The sequence below is a fragment of the Thunnus thynnus genome, chromosome 15 (genome assembly GCF_963924715.1).
Source record: "Thunnus thynnus chromosome 15, fThuThy2.1, whole genome shotgun sequence".
NCBI lineage: Eukaryota > Metazoa > Chordata > Actinopteri > Scombriformes > Scombridae > Thunnus > Thunnus thynnus.
In genome coordinates, this window is record NC_089531.1 from 30,738,512 (window position 1) to 30,766,011 (window position 27,500).

Sequence of the window (27,500 nt, forward strand, 5' to 3'; positions counted from 1 at the left end):
CCTGCTCTTTATGTTTTCGGTTTTCTTCTCATCTCCCTTGCTGGCTGTTGGCCATTTCTCTGGTAGCCAACAGGGTCTAGTTGCAAGATGCAGCCTCTACAGTCACCACATGGACAGCAAAGCTGTAGGACTGCTGGACAGACACTTGCCAGGTAAAGTTTAGTGAGGATGTTAAGTATGTATTAAGATACTTTTTTTTTTTTTTAGTGTCACATGGTTAAAATGTTTTTTCAAACTTCATTTCCATTGTGGAGAATCACTGAGTCAATGTGAATCAATCAATCAAGATTGTATATGTTTGTGTGAAGAAACCAAAGAATCACGCAATCCTGCTCAATCAACTGGACTCTATTAACAACATGAATAAAAAACATGAATTTTATCTGATGAAAATCTGAGGAACCAAACGTTGTTAATAAAGTGAATACAAGTGATTGAGAGTGTGCATGATTCTTCGGTTTCTTCAGTCAATATGTATTTTTTGGTGTGAAAGAACTATGTCGTAATTGTTACCTATCGGGATATACTGTATTGGTGTGACAAAATAACCTCAACTCAAGGTTCACCTATTAGCTTTGTAGGAGCATTCAGCTGCATCTTACAGTCTTCATCGGCAAATGGTGATGATGTACGTTATGTTGTGAAACTGGTCACATACAAACAGGTGACAAATTAAAGGAAAAACTGGTACAGGTCTGAATGCTTGACCCCTACAGTGGGGGGATTTGGTGGCTCTGTTATGCTTTGGGGAGCATTTTGCTGGCATGGTTTGGGTTCACTTGTCCCCTTAGAGGGAAGGGTCACTGCAAATCAATACAAAGTTGTTCTGAGTGATCACCTGTATACTATGATGAAACATTTCTATCCTGATGGGAGTGGGCTCTTCCTGGATAACAATGCCCCAATTCATAGGGAAAGAGGGGTCACTGAATGGTTTGATGAGTATGAAAATGATGTCAATCATATGCTATGGCCTTCACAGTCACCACATCTCAACCCAATTGAAAAACTATGGGAGATTTTGGACTGACCTGTCAGACATCACTCTCCATCACCATCATCAAAACACCAAATGAGGAAATATCTTTTGGAGGAATGATGTTCATCCCTCCAGAAGAGTTCCAGAGACTTGTAGAATCAATGCCAAGGCACATTGAAACTGTTCCAGGGGAACATGGTGGCCCTTACTAAGACACTTTATGTTGGTTTTTCCTTTTATTTGTCACCCATCTGTATTTGCTGAATGCAGGTAAAGGTGATCACAAGCAGCTGACCTCCACCTACACAACGCAATATATTCCCACTTCCATTGTAGACAGGAGGTTAGAAGACAAAACAACAGAATTGGAGCACTTCCATAACTTTCCATAAGCATCAGCTGCCGGCCAAATAGCTGACTACTCATTTGAGTCCAGCCAGCTACCTTAATATCTTATTTTTTGATACTAATAAAATAGTTTTGATTAACAAGTTGCGATTTGCTATGCGTGTACATTTATGACCACTATCCTCCTGTGAGCATGATTTCAGAGAAACATGCCTATCTGTCTGTATCACTCCCGCCCCCACATGCTCTATTTGAGTGTGTGTGTGTGTGTGTGTGTGTGTGTGTGTGTGTGTGTGTGTGTGTGTGTGTGTGTGTGTGTGTGTGTGTGTGTGTGTGTGTGTGTGTGTGTGTGTGTGTGTGTGTGCGCACGTTCAGCTGAGAGGTTGTGTCCTGCGAATATAGATGGGAGAGTCGTCTTCAGTGTTTGACAAATATTAATGAAATGATTGATGACAAAACACATTAAGAATTGCACTGATTACACACACAGGGGACGGGAAAACACTGGTGGCAGCAACTTGACGATTGCGCAGTAATTATTATAAAGTCCACTGAAAGCACTGCATTTCCCATATAAGCCACACAGACGTTTATGGGCTTAATGAATGAATGAACAAATGAATGAATTTTATTTACATTGCGCTTTTTTACAGCAGAGCCATCTCTAAGACACATTCCAAACACGTGTAAAACAGGCAATGTTGTCAAAGTAACATGCCTGTGTCATATGAGGAAAATGTAGGCTATGCCTCAGCCTCCCACTCAGGATGATGGTGAAGTTATTTTCTTCACCTCAGAGTTGTTTAAAGTTGTTTAATGCTGCAGTGTTTGTTGGTCAGCCAGTCTTGTTTGTTACTGCTGAAGTTTACTACTCCACTCCGCTAACATGAGTCTCTGAGTGACAGCTTAGAAAGTTCACAATATACTTCATTTTGTTCTTGCAAAGGTAATTATTTAGTCATTAACTCAAAACGTGCTTGCAACCGCTGCCTTTTGTGAAGATGAACTACAAGATGAAGTTCATAGCAAGATGAAGATAACTCTAGCATGTGTGCACTGTAGACTGTCTGGGTGCTGCACTGCATGCAGTTAAGCTCCACCTTTTTTGTTCCATCAACATCACATGCGGGAATTTTCAGGCCCGCCTTTGAGTTAGATAGACAGGGAAAACCCTGCCCTTAAAATAATCTTGTTTATTTTCGTTGAATAAGAGTGTATTATGTTTCTAGTTTTGTAGTAAAACAATACATTAACCATCATTGTGGCATGTCTTAATTAAGCAGTTAAAGTTCTGATCAGTCAGAAATAGGCGCGGTTTTAAATATTAATAGTTATTTACAGACTGTGTCGGCTAAAAGCCTAATTCTTCCTTACGATAATTCACTGCATGTTTACAGTTGGGTAGGTGAACTCTTTTAAATATGCAATAATCATGGCTGCCAACTTTTGACCTCAGCTTGAAGTGAGATTTCCGACACTCCCCACTTTAGTCTCTCAGGTCTATCCAAATAGAAGTAAATGCCTATGCATGGGCGCCTGGTTATTTCTCTCCATAGCTTTCTATCTCTCTATATAAGGCAAGGAATCTCTCTGTCTGTATGTATGTTTGTCCTTCGCTTATCTCAAGAACCATTCATGTGATCTACTTCATACTTGGCAAGTGGACTGCTGGGGAATCAAGGAAGTGCAGTGTCGATGTGTGAGGTTGTTTGGATGTGCAGTTCTTGAGAAATATATAAAAATACCTCACAAACAACATTGATTTGCTTCTTCTGTCCGTGGAGTTGACAAGCGGAAATCTGGACAGCGCCACTCTGCCATTGCAACCCACATTGTGCTCTGAGGTGTGATTACACCTGTAGTGTTATTGACTTGAAGACGTTTCAGAGACTTAAGCTCTACTATTGAACTGTGTATTTATTGTGTATTTACTGTGATTTAAGAGAGATCAGAATGTGTTGACAACTGTAAAATAAACTGTAAAATGTTAAATTATGTTATATTACTAGATTTCACCATTGAGGTACTTGCATTCATGATTTTGCATAGGCATACTAACCTAACCTATTATTGGGAATCACACTAGTGCCAGTTTAAAACTTGCTTGTTGCAAGTTTTAAATTTCCATTGGTTAATTCTACTGCCAATCAAATATGCCTGCGCTCCTATTGGCTAGTTTAACTACCTCTGTCACTGTTTTTTTTCCCCTCCTGTATGCGTTCGTTCTTCTCTCTTGGGCGGACTTTCTAGCTTGTCTCTCTGTCACTCGCTTGTGCGCTCAGTTTGCTTGCCCTCTCTTTGTCTTTTTTGAAATGGGGAAACCCACAACAAAGTCTAACTTTTAACATTATCAAATGAAGAGCGATGTCATCTCCTCGACTCTCATGGCAGGGTTGTACAGCTCTGATCATGACATGCTGTCACAGAGCCCAGAAGCCCTGCACCACAGCTGCAGAGCGGAGTGGCTGATCACTTGTTTATTCAGTTTGTTTATTAATATTAATCTGTTGTTTGGACGGTTAGTCGATTGGTTCAAGAGATATGCGAAGGACATACAGAAATACAGACAGAGATCCCCTCCTGTATTAGATAGAAGAACATTTCAGAACGAAAGACATACAGAGCATCCCCGTAACCATAGTAACTCTCACTACTTCCTACGTGCACATGATGCATGATGGAGCCTGATAGCTGAAGGCTTTGCCTCCTATTCTACTTTTGGAGACTGTCGGAACCACAAGTAAGCCTGCATTCTGGTAGTGCAGTGTTCTAGTGGGGTAATAGGGTACTATGAGCTCATTAAGATATGATAGTGCCTGACCATTAAGAGCTTTGTAGGTGAGGACAAGGATTTTAAATTCAATTCTGAATTTACTGGAAGCCAATGCAGTGAGGCTAAGATGGAAGAAATATGACCTCTTCTTCTAGTTTTTGTCAGTACACATGCAGCTGCATTCTGGACCAGCTGGAGAGTCTTTAGAGAATTGTTTGGACAGCCTGATAATAAGGAATTGCAATAATCCAGCCTGGAAGTAACAAATGTGTGGACTATTTTTTCTGTATCTTTTTGAGAAAGGATGTGCCTGATTTTTGCAAAACTACGTAAGTGAAAAAAGACAGTCCTTGAAATTTGTTTTATGTGGGAGTTAAAGGACATATCCTGATCAAAGATAACTCCCAGATTCCTTACAGTGGTGCTGGAGGCCAGGGTAATGCCATCCAGAGTAGCTATATCATTAGATAATGTGTTTCTAAGGTGCTTAGGGCCAAACACAATAACTTCAGTTTTGTTTGAGTTTAGTAGCAAAAAATTGCAGGTCATCCAGGCCTTTATGTCCTTAAGGCATGCTTGGAGTTTAGTTAACTGATTGGTGTCATTTGGCTTCATTGATAAATATAATTGGGTATCATCTGTATAGCAATGAAAATTTATGGAGTGTTTCCTAATAATATTACCTAAAGGAAGCATATACAAGGTGAATAGTAATGGTCCAAGTACAGAACCCTGTGGAACTCTGTGTCTAATTTTTGCGTGCATGGAGGATTCATCATTAACATGTACAAACTGAAATCGATCTGATAAATAGGATTCAAACCAGCTTAATGAGGTTCATTTAATGCCAATTAGATGTTCCAGTCTCTATAATACAATGTGATGATCAATTGTGCTAAATGCGACACTAAGATCTAAGTAAAGTACCAAGAGAAGTCCTTTGTCAGATGCAGTCAGGAGACCATTTGTGACCTTCACCAGTGCTGTCTCTGTTCTATGATGTGCTCTAAATCCTGACTGAAAATCCTCAAATAAACTATTACACTATACATACTAACTATTATGTAGAAAATCACATAACTGACTAGCAACTGCTCTCTCAAGGATCTTAGAGAGAAATGGAAGATTAGATATAGGTCTATAGTTGGCTAAGATGCCTAAATCAAGAGAAGGATTCTTAAGAAGAGGTTTAATTACAGCTATTTTAAAGGACTGTGGTACATAGCCTGTTACTAAAGACAGATTGATCATATCTAGTAAAGAAGTGCTAATTAAGACTTCCTTTAGCAGCCTAGTTGGGGTGGGGTCTAAGAGACAGGTATATGGTTTGGATGAAGAAATCGTTGAAGTTAATTCAGAAAGGTTAAGTGGAGAAAAACAGTCCAAATATGTGTCAGGTTTCACAGCTGCTTCTAAGGTTCCTGTGTTTGTGGATAAATCGGTGCCTGTTGAGGGCAGAGGGTGTTGAATTTTGTCTCTAATAGTTAGAATTTTATCATTCAAGAAGCTCATGAAGTCATTACTACCAAGAACCATTGAAATCCACGGATCAATAGAGTTATGACTCTTTGTCAGCCTGGCCAAAGTGCTGAAAAGAAACCTAGGGCTGTTTTTATTCTCCTCTGGCAGCTCTGGTATGACAGAGGGCCGTCTTATATATTTTAAGACTATCCTGCCAGACTAAGCGAGATTCTTCTAGTTTGGTGGAATGTCAAATCCTTTCCAATTTCCGCGATGTTTGCTTTAATTTGTGGGTTTGAGAGTTAAAGCATGAAGCTAACCTCTTATGTTTTATTATTTTCCTTTTGAAGGGGGCAATGGAGTCAAGTGTTATTTGCAGTGAGCCTGTGGAACTATCAACAAGATTATTTGGGAGGGACTAAAATTAGCATAGTCCTCTGTAGTATTGACACATAGCACTGAATTCAATGCTGATGGAATTGCTTCCTTAAATTTAGCTACAGCACTATCAGATAGACATCTAGTGAAGACATTTTTGTCTAATCGCGTGTAATCCAGTAATAGGAATTCAAAAGTTATCAAGTAATGGTCTGATAAGATAGGATTTTGTGGAAAAACTATCTAATGTTCAATTTCGATGCCATAAGTCAGCACAAGATTGAGGGTGTGGTTAAGACAGTGAGTGGGTTTATTTACACTCTGAGAGAAGCCAGTTGGGTCTAATAATGAGATAAATGCAGTGCTAAGACTATCATTATCGACATCCACATGAATATTGAAATCATCTACTATAATTACTTTATCTGTACTAAGGACTAAGTTTAATAAGAACTCTGAGATCTCAGATAAGAATTCAGAGTATAGGCCAGGAGGACGGTACACTATAACAAATAGAATTAGCTATAAAGTTTTCCAGGTTGGGTGAGAGATTAGATTAAGAGCAAGGCTTTCGAATGCGTTATAATTAAATTTAGGTCTAGGGTTGATAATTAGGCTTGAGTTGATGATGGCTGCAACTCCACCTCCTCGGCCAGTGTCTCGAGGAATATGAGTATTAATATGAGTGGGGAGAGTGGATTCATTTAGGCTGACATATTCTTCATGACACAGCCAGGTTTCAATAAGACAAAATAAATCAATATGATGATCTGAGATTAGATCGTTTACTAATATGGCTTTAGATGATAGTGATCTAATGTTTAAGAGTCCACTTTTAATTCTCCTATTTTGTTGTACAATTGCAGACGTGGTGTTAATTTGTTTTAGATTTTTATGAATGACTCCTCTTTTGTTTATTTTAGATTTAATTGATTTAAGAAGTCGGGGGACAGACACAGTCTCAATGTGGTTTTGGGTGGGTAACTGCTCTATTGGAAGCACAGAGAAGCGTGTAAGATTGAAACTCTGCCTCCTGGTCTCAACTCTGGGTTGTTATGGCTTTGGTCTACTAATAAACTCAACCATATTTCTAGATATGAGAGCAGCTCTATTCAAAGTGTGATGTATGCCGTCTCTCCTAATCAGACCAGGTCTTCCCAAGAAAGTCTGCCAATTGTCTATGAAGCCCACATCTTTAGCTGGACACCACCTCGACAGCTAGCAGTTGAATTGTGACATGCAGCTATACATGTCATCACTGGTCAGATTTGGCAGGGGCCCAGAGAAAACTACAGAGTCTGACATCGTCTTTGCATGTCAGCTCCATGGGAAGAAATCGACAGTGTGTTTTTACAAATACATGATGATGATGCATATGATGCATCTGCATAATTTTCGCGTTCTGTGTGAAAGTACTTATGACAAAAACAACAGTTTGAAAAAATATATTGACATGTAAATTAATTGCACGAAAAAAAGCCTGTGGTGTGTAAAGGCCTTTAGAGTGAATGGACCTCCCTCACCTGCACTTATATGGCTCTAATTTATAAACACACATCTATTTAAAATGGATATCTTAAAGTAATGGTGATCAAATAATCATAAATCATCTTCAGCATATAAAATAGCTGTCAGCAAATAAAATAAGCAAATAAATCCCATTTAAAGTCTGAGTAAAGCAGTAATAAATGTGTTCTGAAAAATGTGCTATTAACCACCCAGTCAAATTGGAGTATATAAAGTAGTATGTAAAATTAAGTTTCAAAATTGTGAAAAAAAATAAGCAGTAATCTCTGCTCTGAAACTCTGGGGGTGTGTCTGTTGAAGACGCTGAAAGCATGCCCCAACTGAACAGCCTCTGAGCTGCTGAATTTAACAATGCTCAAGCGGAACTCCCTGAAAAAATATATACAATTTAAAATAGGCCTTGTTTGTTAGTGTAGGACAAGCAACATGGGTGATATTTAAAAAAAATAAAGTAAGGTTAGGAGCCACTGTTTAATTTGGTACATATTTTGTCAGTAAATGGGGACTTATTTCAGTAAAAATGTAATTTATATGATTAGTTAACAAACATTCCGTCACCAATCATCATTTTGTTAAATTGTTGTTTTTTTCAATGGAGTTTGGTGTTAATGTTACTTTTCTGCTGAAAAATCGTAAGTTAAGACACAGGGTAGTTTTAAAAATTTTCATTGGAGACATCTGGGATTCACGGATAATCATCTTCGGTCAACATTGGTGTTCAAGGAGCTATTCCAAACACAACTGAAGCGTCCGTTTTCAGGTAGAGTCAGAAAGTGGTGCTGGCCGCCACCTCCGGCTTCAGCACCAGCTGTTTGGTTGGGAGGTCTCTGGGCACTTCACTAAAAAGCACAGCGTGAAAGGCTTTTGCTCCAAAGATGATGGCCACAATGAAGCTGCAAAGGACTCTTCAGCAGAGAAATGTTAACGCCAAACTCCACTGAAAAAAACAACCATTTAACATAATGATGATTGTTGATGGATCACTTGTTAACTAGTCATTTGAGTTACATTTTTACTGAAATAAGTCCAAATTTACCCACAGAATAGGTGCCAGATTTAACAGTGTTGCTTGTCCTATATATACAAATAAGGCCTATTTTAAATTGTGTATTTTCATAGTAAGTGGCATGAGTGTTGTTAACCACTGATGCTAATGCACTAGAGCTAGTTTTTGTAGTGTTAGGGGAGGGGTCATGCTAAGTATGGCCCCAGTGCATCATCGAGCCACCATTTTTCACCATGGTGAAAAACAGGTCTAACTCCACAGGTCTAACTTCAGTACTACATACTGTAGTTCACAGTCTTGTCACATGTTTTCAGCAATTATTTTCTAACATGTTTAATTTGTTTTAAAAAATCTCTGATTTTCCTTTACATGGACTTTAACTTCTGCCCACTTTTGGGGACGGCTATGGCTCAGGAGGTAGTCGTCCACTAATCGGAAGAATGGCAGTTCGATCCCTAGCTCCTCCAGTCTACATGTCGAAGTGTCATTGGGCAAGATACTGAACCCCAAATAGCTCCTGATGGCTCTGCCATCGGAGTGTGAGTGTGTGTAAATGTGTTGTGTGAATGTGTATGAATGTGTGTGTGAATGGGTTAATGTTGGTATGCAGTGTAAAGCGCTTTGAGTGGTCGGAAGACTGGAAAGGTGCAATATAAGTGCAGTCCATTTACCATTTACTCTAAGACACAATGTACAACAACAGACCCACAGGATTCTCAATCCAGTGTGAGCCTCTAGTTTTGACCAATAATCACAGATCTGATCTGTAGATATATAGTCTACATATCTACAATATAATTTCATGGCATCCTAAAATATTGAAGAAAGTATTGAATAAATTTGACCTGTTTGTGTTCATAGCCAAACTGTATTGTTGGTCCACTTTACAAGTCCAATATGTCCATATTATCTCTAAGAGTTTCCTCGATGGTGACATGTTTTCACTTGCGTGTAAATTACAGGACGCATTCACTTTAGGGTGAATTATCTATTTATGTGCCATCTTGATCAGATGCAGCTTAAAGGACCAGCGCGTAGGATTTAGTGGTGTCTAGTTGTGAGGTTGCAGATTGCAACCAAATGAATACACCTCCCCTCACCCTTTCTTTCCAAGTGTGTAGGAGAACTTATGGTGGCTTCGAAACTCGCGAAAAACACAGAAGGCCATCCCTAGAGCCAGCGTTTGGTTTGTCCATACTGGGCTACTGTAGAAACATGGCAGTGCAACGTGGAAGAAGGCCTGCTCCCTATGTAGATATAAAAGGCTCCTTATAAGGTAACAAAAACACAATGATTCTTATTTTCAGGTGATTATACACTAATTAAAACATACTTATGACTGTTATATTCCATTTCTGCCAAGTTAATTCTGCTAGATGCCACTAAATCTTACACACTGGTCCTTTAATACTAACCTGGGTCTCAGTAATCAAAATTTTATCATTTATTATTTATCATATTATCACTTTTTCATGTAAAAGTCCAAATTTAGGATGCTGGATGTTGCTCTTAGTGGCTTCTGTAGTAAGAATATAAAACCATTAGTGAACTGCACATAACTAGAGTCAGGTGCAGCACATTCAGGCAGCTCTGCTCTCTCTCCTCATGTGTTAGTACCTTGTGCCTCCTCAGGTCCGAGACCAGTGGGGGATCAGTCATACGCACTTGGATATACAGACACACACAGGTTGGCCAGTATTCACATACCACAAAGCAGGTATTTTAACTACTCCACTAGTCGTTTGGACATTGATCTGTTCCTTATCAGGAAGGTTGACGAGAATAAAAGCAGAAGGAGTGAGTGACTTACCCATCATGCAGACATTTGTGGCTAAAACACACATTTTTAATTTTAGGGAAGCTGTAACCATTTGACCTTTGACTGTTGGGTCATAAATCAAATCAATCACTCTTTAATCACAAACACCTTCAGCATCTTTCTAATGACTGGGAAGAAAAATACGGCTGATTCACTGCCCAGTGACCATGAATGTTTCCTGCTTCACTTTTATTCATAAAAGCCTGATAACATATAACATTTTTTGCACAGTGCTGTCAGGTGGAAGAGTAAAGTTGATCCCGAACACCTTACCCACTATGTACATCATGCAAGTCATAAAACTGCAAGCTATGATTGGTTGTGGTCCAAAATGTACTCTGCCATGTCTCCCGACAAGTCCCAGCAAGAATCTATGAGTCTAAGATCAACTACTGTGACAGAATGACCATCTCCAAACATCATGTAGTTCCTTCCTGGCATTAGGGGGGGATGTTGAAGGGTGGTTGGACATATAAAGTGTCTTACTTTGACCTCTGTTCACATCCTGTCTTCTGACAAAAGTTAATGTTGGTTTCTTTTAATCAGGATCGCAATCTTTCTCTCACCATAACCAAGTAGTTTTGGTTGTGTACACTTAACCAAATGTTAATCGTAGAGATTGCAGATCAGAGAACAATCATATCACTTGTTTTTGCAATGGTCATTTTGCACAGCAACAACATGTGACCCTACAGTTTTTCATTAAAAATCCCTTAGATATGTTTTAAGATACACAAAAACACTCTGCTTTGAATAATAATTTGTTTGCTATATTTTTTCTATAAAAAAGTCACTGGTTAGAAATTCTAATAATGACATCTTGTCCTTCTCCGTCAGTGAAAAATATAAACTAAATATTTTTAATTTCAAAAGTTTTCCTGCTTGACACAGGATGTCTCCTACTTCATTGTAGTCCATTCTCAGTGTGTGCACTGAAGGCTTCAAGTTTCCACATCATACTTGTGTAAGTGCTATAATGGACCATAAATCATGCATGCCTTGAGGTACAAGCCTTAAACTTAATTGAAAGTGAGAACAAAGAAACTTCCTTCCTTCAGCTGAATGTGAAAACAAACTGCACATATATCTTTCTGCATAGAGAAGAAGCTCAGATGTCTGCGTTCTCTCGAATACAATGGTACTGGATGGCACTTGTCAACGCACCAAAAAAATACATTTGAAAAACTCAATAGCAATGTCTCTTTCCAGACATCATGACCTGGTTACTAAATCCACAGACCTTGTTGTGAACAGTTTCATGTAGGAACTATTTTCTTTCTTCCAAACTACACCCGCCAACCATCTCACTGCACAGAAGGAAATGTGCATCTATTCACAGTTGGCAGTTGTAGTTTGGTAGAAAGTAATATGTAAATATGTAATATGAAAAATATGTATTTTTAATTTTGGAGTGAACTGTCCCTTTAAGGCATGAGTACCAGTTGGGTTGAAGCATTTGGCTGTTCAATTTGTGTTCTGCTGTGCGTTTCACCCACAAATGTCTGCACATTTTATCTCAGTTTTTAGGCAACATGTTTGTTCTTTACCATCATCTTTATTTTTCCTGCCACTGACCTTGTCCCGTCCTACAAACCTCCTCACCCAGATGCCAGCCTGTCTCACTTCCACCACTGTCTGCATCCAAGAACAATGCCATCTGCAGCCAGACCTCCATAGGCAACAGAGAGACACAGCTGGATACAGATGCTGAAGTCTGTGATGTTGAGGAGGAGATCAGAACATTGAGCAGTCCACAGCGTCCAGCGGGAGGCCTGGTGGTCAGTCGGAGACATCTGTTGGAGAAAGAGAGCGACAGAAGCAGAAGAGGCTGGTCCTGGACTGTGGGAGAGAACTGCTACACTGCCCAGTGGGTGAAGCACAAGCAGGAATACAGGAGCACCCGTCCCTGGTGATGGCTGGTGGGGTTCTAGTTCTGTTATGATTACCAAATTAAACATTATTTCTGTGTCAGTGCAGAAAATTTAATTCAGTATTGAAACTTGGAGCCATTCAATGCTTTCTGACAAATGTTTTCTGAAACGATATGCAGTGATTCGCTCAGTGGTGTTCAGTATAATTGGGCCTCATTCACAAACTGTGTGTACACACAAATCTGTGCTTAAACCGTTTATGCAAACGTTTTAAGCACAAATCCGGGATTCATCAATATATTCTTACCTGAATTTGTTCTTAGTCTGTGAACAAATTTAGAACTGCCTTAGACCATGCATATGCACAAATCATAAACATCCCATGGTCTTAAAAAATGATATGGTCAATATTTATTAAATCCAAACAGTATATTAGAACCACAACTAAAAAATGATTGGATACAACACTTAAAAGTGTGAAATTGCGAATAATACACAATGTATTTACTTATTATAAAATAAATAAAATTAAAAGATGATGTAATCCATAAATCATCATCATAAATGTAATGGAATTATTAATATATTAAAATTGTCCTGTTTCCACTTCTTGATGACACTAGCCTATATATTGGAATTTCCATATTGGAACATGACACTGTTTTATTCCCCCCATCAGATGTGGTTGTGATATATGCAGCTGGTTAACCAGCAGCCTGTGCAGTTTCCTCACAGCCTGACAGTTCAGCCGTGACACAGGGAGGGACACTCTGCTTTCGATACATCACGGGCTGTTGTGGACAGAGACGAAACATGATGTGCACCTGGCGCAGCAGTAGAGATTTATTAAGATCATTTCCACACATCTACACATTTACCAACTTTTTATATTGTTACGGATGTACTGCATGGTAGTGGTGCAACAGGTATGCAGGCTGTATACAGGATTCACAGTTGGCCTCCAAACAGCTGTGCCAATGACATGTTTACCAGCCAAATCTGCCTTTTTTGGCTTCTACTTCCGCAACTATTGTTTGCATTTCATTTGCAATAAAATTTTTCTACATTTTTACCATCACGGCCCTCCTTGCGACAGCTCTCTCCACTGCTGCACTGCTCCAACAGACATTCCTTATATAGAGAAATGGGGGCATAGTAGTATGCTAATTACTGATAGTGGGCATACACCTGTCAATTTAGAATGATTCCTATTCACTAACATATGCACAGTGGTAAGATCATAATTCGCCAGTGCGCACGTGTCATGAATCTGATGGTAATTTTGCATGCGCACTTATTTTGTGCAAAAAGTAAGAACATTTCTACGCACATATTAGTGAATGGGGCCCATTGATCCTTCTTGGACAAATGCTTTCAAACCTCACATCAGGGCCCAAACTCTTCAGTAGAAAATAAGTCCCTGCAGTCATTGTTGGAAGGCACTGCTGATCTGTCTGGTTTAAAAGGAGAAATGTAATGTCTGTCTCGGTTGGTCTCCAAGATGAGGTATTGATCAGTCCAACTTAACTGGTTGAGCAAATCACTTAGAAAGAACTCAAAAACTCAGACACCAGCCAATGTGTAAAGCCATTGTGGGAACATACTGACTAGATGGTTTTAGATCTTTGCCATGGTATCACAGCAGGATTGAAGTGGAAGAACATATTCATGGTTGCTGCTAAAGGCCTCAGTAAGCTTCAAACAAGTAAGCACTTGCGTCTGAAATCCCCTTTCCAACGGTAGAATTGGAGGTCTGTGTCTGACAGTTTTTGTCACTTTCTGAAACACCTTAAGAGCCTAAGCCACTGTTGCTATGGAGAAGAAGCCAGTCAGAGGTTTGAATCAGTGCTGTAGTGATTTCAGAAAGCTTCATCATGGCATTTGGGAAGAAAATACTGCACAATAGTTGCAGAATTCCTCCAAAATTGAATCCAAAATTGAATACATTTAGAACTCTGTCTGCTCCAAACAAAGTGCTTATTGGATCATTTAACAGCGTCTGCAACCTCATTTCCAACAGAAGATTTTCAGGAAGGGTTCTGTCCAACAATATTTGTAACTTTCTGATATAGGGCTGCAACTAACGATTATTGTCATTATTGGTTTTTGCTTCAGTTAGGAGCATATGAGAATGAGTATGCTTCAGACCACTTAGTAGTTCACAAAAATGACAAAAAGACAGGTTTTCCATTTAGTGCTAGTAGTTCATAGTCATGAAACTACTTTATACCCAAAAATAGTCCTAATGAAAGCTGCTGAATATGAGGAGAAATCCCATGCATTTCCATTCTATTTGGGTGGAGACACAAGTTTCCGAGGCAGATATCCAAAACCTCATCTCCATGGCAATACACCACTTGGGATGAGTGAGAAATATTTTTCTTTGTATGCTGGGTAAATTGACCCTTTAACTTGACTTCCCAAACATGAGGAACTGCTGCTTATCAGCTTTGTGCTTATACCCATAATCCTATTTGGAGTCATTTCCTTGAGTTGTCTGTAATCAGTTCAAACTGCTGAGCTGTTCTGCTCAAACTGCTTCTGGTGCTGTTTTAGACACAAGTTTATCCAGGATATTTTGATTACACTAAGTGTTCACTCTGATCCTGGAATTCCTGCTTTGTTTTGGAGGTTTTCAGAGGAAAAATGAGGATCACTTCAGAGAGACCACCTTCAGAAACCAGACTGAAAAACAACATTAACAAACATTAACTCAAGTTCCTGAAGTCCTGAGGTGCATACTGTGATGTTTTATATTACATTTCTATCAGTAATAAATCCTGAGGTGCATACTGTGATGTTTTATATTACATTTCTATCAGTAATAAACTACAAAAGCTGTCTTGTCCTGGGAATGATTTAAACACAAACTAACATTTCTGCGTTTATTCAGTCAACTGTAGCAATGGCAGTGATCCAAATTACTGTTGGCAGGCAACAACTATCTGCTCTCTGCTCAAATGTCACTGAACAGATAAACATCTTCACCACGCTGTTGTATGAACACATGTAAATACTTCTCTGGGGTTCAGAATCATTCTGATCAGTGACTTTTTCCTCTAGATGGGCTGTCTTTGGATAGGGCTGAGAAGAAACTCAAGGTCCACTTACTTGCTTTTTATGAAGCTTTCAGCTGCATTTCATTGTCTTTATCAGCAAACTTTACTCAAATAGTCAAAGTTCTCTTCTTAGTATATGTGATGACAACCAAGCAAACTTCATCCACTGATGAAGACCATGATGAACAGCAGTTAAAAGCTTCAGATAAAATTTTGAATGAACTTTCAAAGACTTTTTTTATACCTTTCTTTGAGAAATAAAAACAAAAGAAGCCAAAGTTCATTATGGACTGCAGAGATGAGGAAGGATCTGAGCCTGAAGGCAAAGCTCTCCATTTACCAGTCAATCTACTATTCAACTCTCACATTTAGTCATGAATTTTCACTAATTAGTGAAAGAATGAGATTGTGGATATAAGCAAGCAAGCAAAATGAGTTTCCTTCAGAGTTTCTGGGCCAGGTGAGGAGTCTGGACATTTAGGAGTTAGAACTGCTTCTATTGCACATTGAAAAGAGTGAGCTGAAGTGATTGGGGACTTCAATCAAGATGCCTCCTTGGATGACCCACTGTGGAGGTGTTCCAGTCACGTCCAACCAGCAGGAGACCACAGGTCAGGGCATGCTGGAAGGATTACATCTTCGATCTGGCCTGCCTTGGGATCTTAAGGAGGAAGTAGTGAAAGGAAAGGGCACCCAGCCTGTATTTATCCACCTCCTAAAAGTAAAAGTTTGTACTTAAGTGAAAAATAAGACTTACTCCTACTCACAAATTTAAGAACTATTTAACTTCTTTTGACTTTAAAATTTCAGGGCCATTTAATTTAGAATGGAGTTGTTTTAACTGATTATTTGTCTTTGTACATTTGATAGGATGCTACATGACTATTATTTATTTTTATTTAAGCAGGGTGCAAATGAACAAGAATAAATTTGCATTGATTTAATTTATAATCACTTTCTGATCATCTTCATTGTCTGCACAGTCAGTGCTGAATTCCCTTTATTACATGATTTCTCTGACATACTTTGTCTACCAACAGCAGAATGTCTCACAGCACAATTTAGATTCAATTTCAGACAATTTCATCTTATTTCATCCCTTGCATATATTTATTTATTATAAATACATTAGATCATTGTTTATTTCACGTTAATTATTCCCAGAGATAAATACAGGCCCTGAGCTAATTTGCTTAGCCTGCTGCCAGCGTCAGTCAGACCTGAGTAATGGGCAGAAAATGGACTGATGAATGGGAAAAATTAAACTAAAAGGAATCACTTTTAAATTAGGATGGTGCAGCCCACCTGACGATTATTTCATAATCCCTTATGTATTAAGAATCATGAATAATACATTTCTGGTTGAGAAAACATTCTGGAGACTGAGAACAGCAAAAACCATATGAGCTGTCGATGTGGTTTAAATAAGTGGATTGGTTAAAGACTTGTGGTACAGAACATGTCTTTTCCATCTGGCTCAGTATCCCAGCAACATCTGCATGAGCAGGGGTCAGTCTGCCTCCACACACACACACACACACACACACACACACACCAGCTGCAGCCCTGAATCCACTGCTGAGCACTGGGAACTCCAGCTCTACATGATGACTAGAGAATCAACAGACACGTCAGATAAAAAAAACAGGATTTTATTTCTTTGTCTTTAAAACTCTGAAACCTGACAAACAATTAGGGAACATTCTTAGTTTCTTTTAAAATATTCCTCCCCATTATATGAGGCTATTTAAATTTGTACAGGACCAACATTTAAGGAAATGCTACTCAACATTCTCATTACAAATAACCGACTTAAATTACTAAGTGTTTTCTGAGGCATACACAGTTTGTCTTTGTTTGAACAGTGGAGCAGAGTATTTACAGGCAGACTAAACACAACTTCCCTGAAGCCATTTTACCAGTCAGAGTCAATTTGCTCTAGTTTCCCACCTTTGCCAAATAAGTAACTTGCATAGTACTTTGACCTTTTCAGAAAAGATCTCATTCTTACTGAACTTGTTTTCCCTTCTGTGAGCAGACGAAATCTCAGCCCAGGTTCATTGGACCATGGGGACATTAACTGCTTTGTGGGAGAATGTTTAATGATTAAAACAACATAGTTGCACGGGTCATGTAAAGTGAGGGGAAGAAAACTGCCTCATCTATGTTTTTCAAATACACATGGCTAACTGTAGCTACTGCTGCAATTCAAACCCCAACAAGAAACAACTTCAACATGTTGGGTAATACACTCACTTGCTTTCTTGTGAGATGTTCAGATGGATTGCAATCTCATGTCTGTTTGTCAAGTATGGAGCTGGACTCAGTTGGTTAGCCTAGCTTAGCATTAAGAGTGTATGCTTTCCAGAAAATTCCAAACTACACCTACCAACACCTCTCAAGCTCATAAATTCACATGTTGAATCACCTTTGTTTAATTTATACACAAATAAAAATGTGAAAGTGACAATAGTGGTTTAAGAGGGAGTTACATGTTAGAACTATTTCTTGACAAACAGTTAATCCATCCACCCACTACTTCTGCAAGCTGATAAGTGGTGTACTATCAAGCGACAATGCCATCACTTTTGCTAATCGCCCTCAACAATAGATAAAATTAGCTTATGTAAATGTGGAAGTTGTTCAGTGTCAGATACTAGTTTTCAAATTAGTTCTGACAAGCTTTGAAAAAAACTAACATGAATGTACTGTCTGGCATTACTAGGTAGTTAATTATATGAAACAAAATTGCAATCCATGATTTTTTTTAACAAAAATCTGCAACACATGTAATTGTTAAAGTGAAATTTCAACTGGGCTCTGTGAAGGTCAGCTGCTCATATTTAAGTGAGAATGATTTCATGAAGCATTTTGCTTTCTGCTTTTTTCAAAAATGGTTCTTGTTGGAGCAGCTGATAAAAGCTATGTAAGTATGTGTGGTTTTGGTGATTTGCAGATAATAATTATAATAATAATGATAAGAAATAGTGTCTAACCATCTTCACACTATTAAAAATAGTAAAAATTGTTGACAGGGTTAGGTGTTTGACTGCTACCAATAGCTGGTTAAAAGCAGTGAAGGTGAGATTGTATTGCAGTGATGGTGGCTTCTTTACTTCTACAACCTGCATTAGTTTATAGCGCAGGTTGCTACACACATTTGATGAGCGCAGATTTTGGTAGGTTATATGTAGGAGCTAAAACGTATACTTGATTCAGCTTTAGAGGTGTTATTAGGAGTATTTTTGAACTAGACAGAGCCAAGTCAGCTGTTTCCATCTGCTTCCAGTCTTTATGCTAAGCTACGCTAACTACATCCTGACTCAAGCTCTATACTGAACACACAGACATGAGATTGATATCCATGTGTACATCTCACTCTCAGAGAGAAATAGAATAATTGTATTTCCCAAACTCATTTACTTGACTTTTCTCTAAATTCTTGCGTACAGTGTCCAACGTGTGCATCAACAATTGAGATTTTTTTTTTTTTTTTTTTTTTTTTTTACACACACTTTTTACACAGCAGCTGTATCTTTTTAAGACATTTTTAGCTTCATAGTCTACAATGTTTAGGAAATCCTGGAAGTCCTAGAAACCATTGAGCCACTATACCTTCTCCTGAGTCCATGTGTGTGGTCAGCATGCGGCTGCTAGTCAGCTGCTTGGAATAAGGAGAGGTAGATGTTGGACTGGAGGAAGCGGGGATAACAGTCTGTGTCCAGGAGCGAGTAGATGCGTTTCTGTGCATGGGACAGAGAGGTGTGAGAGGGAGCCTGCAGCAGCTGGATGGTCAGATCTCTGGTCTTACTGTCCAGGTTCACCTAGACCAAGACAACACATTGATTACTCTACACTCATACTTCTATACTGTTCAGGTCAAATTTGACCCATTTTGACATTTGAAAGCGGTAAAAACACCCTAAATTACATTCTATAAGCCTGAAATGTTATGATTTTTTTTTCCTTATGTGGCCCAGAATATACAAAAATGGAAGTATTTCAAAATTATTTATTTTTGTGCAGCTGGTATAAATATTTGTACATAGAGGATGTTCTGGGTCAAATTTGACCCATATTTATTCAAAGGGATTTTAAAGTCACTAATCAAGGTAAAGAGTGGTCATGTGAGGTCTTGAAACAGTGAAACTATAAATTGGCATGTGTGTGTATTTCTGTCATTGGGACAGTGGGGACAGAGTTCAACCTTGATCCTGTCACAAGAACTACCCGTGTTCCCACACTTGCCAGGGTTCACACCCAGATGGGCATCTGCACCTGCAAACAAGCCTATACAAAGTAACAAATAAAACCCATCAATTACCAGGCAACCAACGTAGTGGTTGCCCAACATATCCTCCCGGTGGAGGGCAGCTTTCATAGGACTATAAAAAGTGCCTGAGCCCCTCTTTCACCGAGTTGGTGGAGTGGAGGGAGTATGTTGAAGAAAAGTATTAAAAGAGGATGACAACATGGAGGAAAGGCCCTTGTGACTTCTGTCATGCAAAGGTGACAACACCTTCCCCAATGCCAGCCACTGCAGCACAGTAGTCCACATCTTGCCCTGATCAATCGGCAGTCCCAGTTTATTGTCACAATGGGACAAAAGAGAGGGAGATGCAACAACAACAAAAAGATTGTACAAGTAATGTTTTCTGCAGTTTTGTTTGTTTCAAATTTGCTAATCAGTTTGTTTTGTTTTATGACTAATATACTCAATGCAGAGTTGATTGCGTACTTGTTGAGCTGGTAGTTGAGCCGGTAGTTAACCGGGGCAAAAATGACTACGAAGGGTCAGGATATGAACAGTATGTAAGAGTTATAAGACTGAACTGAGTATGGGCTGGAAGTCCCGAGGTCAGAGAGGAAGACACCTCCTGAGGTAGTTGAGAATGTCCAGATCCAGACTGACAAACTGGTGATGGCTAATCAACCGGACATTGTGTTGATCAACAAACAACAGAAGCTTGAAAAATACCAAGGGCTGAAAGAGGAGCTAGAAAAGATGTGGGGAGTAAAGGTAACAGTACATAGCTGTTTGTGTTTTGTTTGGTAGGATTAGATTTTAGAATAGTTGTTTATTGAATGAAGCATTTGTTAACTTTGTTAATTTTGCTAAGTTTAATAAACACTGTTACATCTTTAAAGAGAAGTCCTCCTGTCATTATTGTGTGTAATATTGTGAAAAGTGGCTGATTGAAGGGGTCAGAGCTCGAATTCAACCCTTCTTTGTTCACCCTTGAATGTTGATATCTCTCAGATATTAATATTCTAGGTGAACTCCCATTTATGAGACTACCTTGTTTGGTTATTGGTCCCGGTTTCCGGGTGGTGCCCCGTATTTGTTAACTCATATTAATGATTCTATTAATTGTCATAATTATTATCCTTAATAACTGATAATTATTGCAAATAATCAACTGTGTTCCTCACAGATCCAACAGTTGGTGCCCGAATTATTGATTAAGGTTAACAATATCTTATTTTCATAATTCATAATTATCGTAGATAATTATGAATTATTGCTAATAACCAAACGCACTACTGCCCGTCCCAACAGCAAGAATGTTTAACTCAAACAATGTACTGTATGTGTATTGATTTGGTTAAGGTTATACATTGAACTGTTGTTGTGATGTCCTTGTTGCTTATAGTCAGGTTACTGCATAGCCACACCGCTAGGTTAATGTTAGCATGCTTAACACATGTTACATCCAGTAACTAGGCCTTGCATGCAACTAACCTCATTTTAACCTGGAACCTTTAGCCTACACCAATTGGCCTTGAATAGAGAACCACACAGTTTAGAGGTTAAAACCTAGTTTGGCGAACTTTGGTTGAGGCAGCACATGTGGTTCAAGACACCACATGGTCTGAACTTTTATCTCTGCAGTTCCCTTTATCAGCCAAATTGTCAGCATGCCAAGTGCTTAGTCACCAGGTGACTGCAGCCATCTTGCTATTGTCTTCCCTACACACACACACACACACACACACACACACACACACACACTTACACACTTGTATATAGGTACACTTAGCTAGATTAGTATTGCGTGTTGCTTTTACCCTTTGTTAAATAAATGCTTTTGGATATACCTGTTGTCTGTTTTAATGTTGCACAAGAATGAGTTATGCCAACCCCTGCTCTGTAAAGAACTCCAAATCCTTCAACCTTAACTAGCTATTGATATGGTGATTTTGTTTATGGTTATTAAATTAATTATTAATCAAAGTCCCAAATTCATAGATTAGTACACTTTGAGACTGAATTGGCTGAATCTTTTTCCCTGAGTCCAGGGTGGTGCCCCGTTATTATTAATTCTTATTAATAATTTTATTGATTTTAATAATTAACGATTATCTTCGTTAATCGTTAATTATAGCTGATAGCCAAACTTGTAGCCATGGCCCAACACTATTGTACCTTGAACTTAAAGATCAGCTTGGATCTGTATTGAAGTTTTCCTTGGTTCTTTCTCGACCATTCGAGCAATCCTTCGGTTCAATCTCGGGCCAACTTTCCTCTTGCTTCCACATCCAGAGATGTTGGCTAATATTGTAAATCAAGCACTCTTCCATGAGCAAACTGTACTTGTATAGCGCCTTTGTAGTCTTCCGACTTCCGACTTGTTTACACTACAGATCACATTCACCCATTCACACGCTGAATGGGTACAGGGGCTACCATACAAGGTCCCTGTCCATCAAAGGAAATCTAGTCATTCACACACATTCTCACACTGATGGCACAGCCATCAGGAGCAATTAGGGGTTAAGTATCTTGCCCAAGGACACATCGACATGCAGACTGGAGGAGCCGGGAATCGAACCGCTGATTTTCCGATTAGTGGACGACCCACTCTACCTCCTGAGCCACAGCGGCCCGATGTGTGATGTGTTTATCTCTTGTAAATGTCACCTATTAAAAGGTGGTTCTCCTGAGAAAGATGTCACAGTCAGAAAAGCAGTAGAGAGGAAATGTAAATGACAAACAGTGAAAGAGTCTTCCAGGGAAACAACTTTGTGTACAGAAAGAGTATACACGACGACAGAGAGAGGCAAGAACAGAAAGCTGAGGGAGTGTCTTCATGACAAATTTACATCTGCTGACTGGATTGTGAAATGTTTAAAGTGAGATTATGTCACTTTTGGAAGAGGAAATTACACGATTCCTCTTACAATAAAATAATAAACAATAAAAAGTTGAATTCATGACTGTTATAGTCAGTCAGCCTTTTAAAACAGAATGAAATATGTTTTATATCAGATTGGTATTATTTTATGGCCCTTAAAGAGACAGGAGCTAAAACGGCCTGATTCAGACACAGATTGAACTGAGGGGCTGCATAAGGGGTCGCTATAAGATAAATGAGGAGTTTTTTAAACTGTAAGTCATGCAAAGATATTCCAGTAAAGCCCCAGATTAAAAATATAGACCTGGAAATGTGCAGAGTATGTCCCCTTTAAATAATAAAAAAAATCTTGTAATTGCCGTTTACACCAGAGATTTTTATTCTGGTTGGACTCTTGTTCTAATAGTGGAAAAAGGCTCCACATGAATGCAGCTATTGATATAATGCTGTGACATTAAACTTGGTCCATGCACACAAGCTTCCGATAACACAAGGAGACATCCAAAACACATGCAGCACATTGTTTGGAGGAGACACATACTTCCAGACACAGCACTTGAAAGTGCATTGAGGAAAAAAATGAAGAATTCAAAAGCAGGCCCATACCTCCCGGGGGGCACCTGGTTGGATGTAGGTGGCGCAGATGTCCTTGGCCCTCCTCTGCAGGCTGAAGTTGTTGGATGAGTGTCTGTACTGCTCACAGGCCAGATAGAACTGCAGATTCTCCTCGCTGAACTCAGAGCGCAGGAATGCTCCAAACACTGAAACACCAGCTGAGAGGAGGAGAAGGAGGAAGATAAGTAGGGCTTACCTCAAAATGCAACGTCACATTACGCATGTTACAAGAGGAGGACTCCCATACACAGAGCACTGACACAACAATCCCTCAGGCCCTAATAAGGACATGACAAACACAAAAGTATTGCTAGAAGCAAAGTTTCAGTTTGTCGTAAAACCCCGACCCACGCCCATAGTCTCTACTTGAGCTCTCGTGCTGTTAGGCTTTGAGTCATACCTTGGTTTTAGTCTGAGGTATCAAGCATGACAGTCCACTTTGTACCGAGAGGGTGGAAAACAGCTTTAAACGGCAGCTTTAAACCATATGAACAACATGTCATAGGAAGCTTTTACACAGACTCTGTTATAGCAGGGATTTATAACAGTCCTGGTGTTTACTTTGTGTTCTATTCATAGAAGCAGCTGGGTCAGGGGAAGTGCTGTTCTTTTAGCTTTATTGCACAGCACACAGTAACCAGTGACGTCAGTTCAGATGTTGACATCACTGCAGCAACACATGAGTTCAGATAAAACGGGGGAACTTGACAGATTTGAATTTTAGCTGTCGAAATATTCTCCAAAGCAGAAGTGGTCCATCAGTTAAAGCTACAATATGTAACTATTCCACATTAAAATGTGTAAAAACAACTAGACCTACGTTATATATTTTGTTGAGTTGTGTACTTACATTTTCCCAAATATTTCCAACAATTTTCAAACCCATAGAAATCCGTAATTTTAATCAAGGTAATAGTCCATTTCATTTGGTCACCTGTCAATGGCGTCATACCTCCTCTACCAGAGTAAGTGATCCTAACCCAGAGAAACTGGTTGTTTAACAATCAAGACAACAACTCCCATGATCCCACACGTCATCAAACTCCGCCTTTTGTTATTGTTTTGATTGAGAGACCCCATAGCAGCAGAAATTACATATTGTGTGTTTAAATTTCAGGGTGCAGGAGCACACAACTACAGTGTTTCTGGGTAGGTCTGCTCACACTGGTCCTCAGTGAAAAGTGCAAGAGGTAGAAGAAGTAATCGTTAGAGGTATCCTGTGCAGTCTTCATTGTTAGAATGCATTATGTGCATCTTTAAGGCCTTATAAAGACATATTGACACAACCATTTAGAACAGCCATATTTTTCTGTGATACATACATTGCAAGTTGACCAATAGCAAACCATCCTGACAGTGCTGAAATCTTATCACAGGGACACTGAGTGTCTAAAACTGAAGAAATGATCATATTAACTAAGTTGGACCATATACTTTTCTGAAGCCCTGCTCTGCTGGAGTATAAGCTGCCTCACAAAGGAGATGCAGCAGTTTGGCAGTCAGTCATGAGACAGGATTGGATGGTGAAAGTCATTGCTTGAATGTATAATGTGTATTTATGTAAAGTTAGCAACTATGAGTGCTAGAAGTCATTACATTACCAAGCTTTTTAGTTTTCCTAGATGTACAAATTAATTTTGTTGGGCCACTTTTCTAGCCTGATCGGGCAATAAGGACGTTCCTATACTAACTACTTAGACCTGTCAAAGCCAGGCAGACACTGTACAAATTAAGCATAATTTTAACCCAAATTGGTCATCCTGCCTAATTTTAGAATTGGGATGAATTTCTGCAAGATCAGTTGTTGTTTGACGCACAGTTTGAGGTCACAATGTTTAATTAATCACCTGATCGATCAACTATCTGGTTGTCTGACGATCAGTTGGATTTCCAGGAGGTCAGGAATTTTGGTCAGCTGTCTGCAGTTTGAGCAGTTCTAAGATCAGGTTTCCCACATAGCCGTTTAAAATGATGCATTATAAACTGTGGAGTATATTTGACATGTTGTGGTTAAATTGTAGTCTGACTGAGACGCTGTGATATAAAACAAATTCACATCAGATTGTCTTCAACTTTAAGGTATCTTTGGCTCCAGATTTTTCTTTGTTTGTTCTTATTTTCCATTCGCAGTAAAACTGGGCAAAGTAATGCTGACTTTCTATCTTTTTGTCAACATCGTTGAGAACACGGTCGTCTTGTCTGAATTAACTTTGTTGAAATTGTCACTTGACAAAACCAATCGGGGGTTCTGTGCTGATGTTTGATGTGACCTCTATGTTGTGGTTGGTAAGTTGATCCATACAGTGTGAGCATAGAAGTCGAACGTTCCGGCCGTGCTCAAACGAAGACTAAAACATGTAGTGTAAGTTCACACAATGTACAAGATGGATAAAAATGCACAGTGAATGCCCAGATTACGCCTTACTTAACGAAAAATTTAAAGGTTGTCCTTATGGTGAAGCTACTGGAAAGGTCATGGTATATCCAAAAATGCGAAGGGTTCACCCTTTGTGGGGAGCATGAATGTGCTCAGTAAATTTTATGTCAATCTTTTCGTTTGACTGCAATGTTTCTTTGCTACAAGTGTAAACATTTGGCCTGATGGTGGTGCTAGAAGACAGGTCTGGGGGTCTGGAGGAGTCATCCTCTGGGGACAATAAATGTCCAAAGAAAATTTAATGGACTGAAAGACAAACCCATCAACCAAAATTGCAACCTCATGCAACACGTCTAACAGGGCAAACATACAATTGAGATAAAGTTATCTATGTTCACAAATTAGCCTGCTAACCCTTAAGGTTATCCTGGTTCCAGACCTCTGTGTTGTCACTCACATCTCTGCTTCATTCAGAGTTGTGCAAGTTGGCTAATCAAGTTAGTTAATAGGACAATTTCTGCCTTCAAGAAATGTTTCATCAAGTAAAACTCACTTTGGCTGGCCAGCAGGGTGTTGAGGGACTCGGCCCATTTTTCCAGCTCTTCTCGACTGATCTTCCTCCTCTTATTGTGGCCCACCTGACTCCACTGATGCATGAAGAGCAGACGAGACCTCCTCTCTGTAGGACTGTGGACCAAGACCACATAAGGACACATCAGCAAGAGGAGCTTGTACAAGAAGATACTGTTATCATCACGTCTCAAAACAAACTTCAAGACAATGTGTTGCTTCACAGAAATATTTTAAAAAGGTGCGATGAAAAGAATACTTCTTTCCAACCATCATCAGCAAAGGACAGTAACTAAATGTGCCGGTGTGGAAGACTATTCTTTGTGACTGAGATTATATCACCCATCTATAGCAACAAGTAACAACAGAAAGTATATGTGATGCTCACCTGTCTTTGTGTTCAGTGTTGGACAGGTTCGAGTTGGAAGAATGGGGACTCTGAAATGGAAACCACAAAGTTAACTTAAGTCTCTGTACAACAGCTCTTATTGAGATTCTTTCCAGGTTTCACTGTGAGACAAAACCTCTACACTACACTTCCACAATGACAGATGAGAGTCTGTTAACATGCAGGATAAGAATAAGCAGATCAAGAAAATTTAGAAATCTATATCGATTATATTTGTCATATTGTGAACAAATTACTAGCATCTGTTGTTTTTTTGTCTTTCTTTTCAACTCTTAATGAGTAACTTAACACTAAACACATTATTTTGAGTTAGTTAATTACTGTATACGCAGTCACTTTATTCTACTCTCAATTGATTCTATCTAATACTATAATGTAGTGTTCATTGCCATGCCAGTTATTTGCCTTTGTCTAAAGAAAATTGTCATTCTGTCCTCGAGACCAAAGAAATCTGTGAAAATCTGTGACATTGCCTTGTACTTCACACCCTTCAGCCAGGAAAAGTATTGCATACAGAATTTACTTTTCATCAACATTAAAACATGTCACATTGATTAAATTAAGATAGCTGAAAAATGTCAACCTTTATGCCAACACTACTAGTCCTGAGGTACCATGGATGAGATCATAACTACTACTGAGCTTGCATTAACAAATCCCTCTACATTACAACAGAACAAACTTTATTTGGTAATGACGACCATTTGATACGGTTAAAAGCTCAGGAAAAGGCTAGTAAGTACATTTCAGTTGGGATTGTTTTGTCAGACTACTGTTTCCAAAGTCAAGCACTTTGATGCTTAAATCACACATTTAAAAAGCATAGATGTGTGATTTACATTTCAGGTAAACCTGCAGAGGTCATGTTAGCTTTACTTTTATTCAATTTTTATAGCATACTGAAACAGTAAGAAACCAACAGCTGTCTGGGAAGTGGAATAAAATAATTTTCACAAACCTAAAATCCTACAGAAGATTTAAAGAAATGTCCAGCAGTAAAGTAAAGTATGATTTGTACTAAGTGGACTACAATGTGCAGACTGCTCCTGTCCTTTTTCAGTGTCTTGAATATGGATCATCTAAATTAGTTTTAGCTAGATTTCAAGAGCATGCGTATATGCTGCTCTACTGTGTAGACTGAAATCTTAATTGGTATCCCACCTGCCCAAACA

At 39.0% G+C, this 27,500-nt stretch overlaps 2 protein-coding genes across 11 annotated transcripts in view; one reads left to right on the forward strand and one right to left on the reverse strand.

The window, feature by feature from the left end:
* Window positions 1–15,004, forward strand: part of atat1 (alpha tubulin acetyltransferase 1) — a 37,304-nt gene extending 22,300 nt beyond the window's left edge. The window contains exons 11-13 of one of the 8 annotated variants that reach the window (XM_067611738.1): window positions 67–152; window positions 10,105–10,189; window positions 11,898–12,142. In XM_067611738.1, the coding sequence (XP_067467839.1) occupies window positions 67–152; window positions 10,105–10,189; window positions 11,898–12,002 (276 nt within the window). In that variant the 3' untranslated portion in view covers window positions 12,003–12,142. Of the gene's footprint in view, window positions 1–66; window positions 153–9,586; window positions 9,749–10,104; window positions 10,190–11,897 lie in introns of those variants that run through there. The other 7 variants (XM_067611740.1, XM_067611741.1, XM_067611734.1 and 4 more) reach the window with 7 other exon arrangements.
* A 1,853-nt stretch (window positions 15,005–16,857) lies between these two features.
* Window positions 16,858–27,500, reverse strand: part of si:ch211-152p11.4 (regulator of G-protein signaling 8) — a 13,441-nt gene continuing 2,798 nt past the window's right edge. For all 3 annotated transcript variants that reach the window (XM_067611746.1, XM_067611744.1, XM_067611745.1), the window contains 5 exons: window positions 27,490–27,500; window positions 26,308–26,357; window positions 25,903–26,036; window positions 22,964–23,130; window positions 16,858–19,045 (listed from right to left, as the gene is read on the reverse strand). The exon at window positions 27,490–27,500 is cut by the window's right edge. In XM_067611746.1, coding sequence (XP_067467847.1) covers window positions 18,875–19,045; window positions 22,964–23,130; window positions 25,903–26,036; window positions 26,308–26,357; window positions 27,490–27,500 — 533 coding nt within the window. In that variant the 3' untranslated portion in view covers window positions 16,858–18,874. The remainder of the gene's footprint in view (window positions 19,046–22,963; window positions 23,131–25,902; window positions 26,037–26,307; window positions 26,358–27,489) is intronic.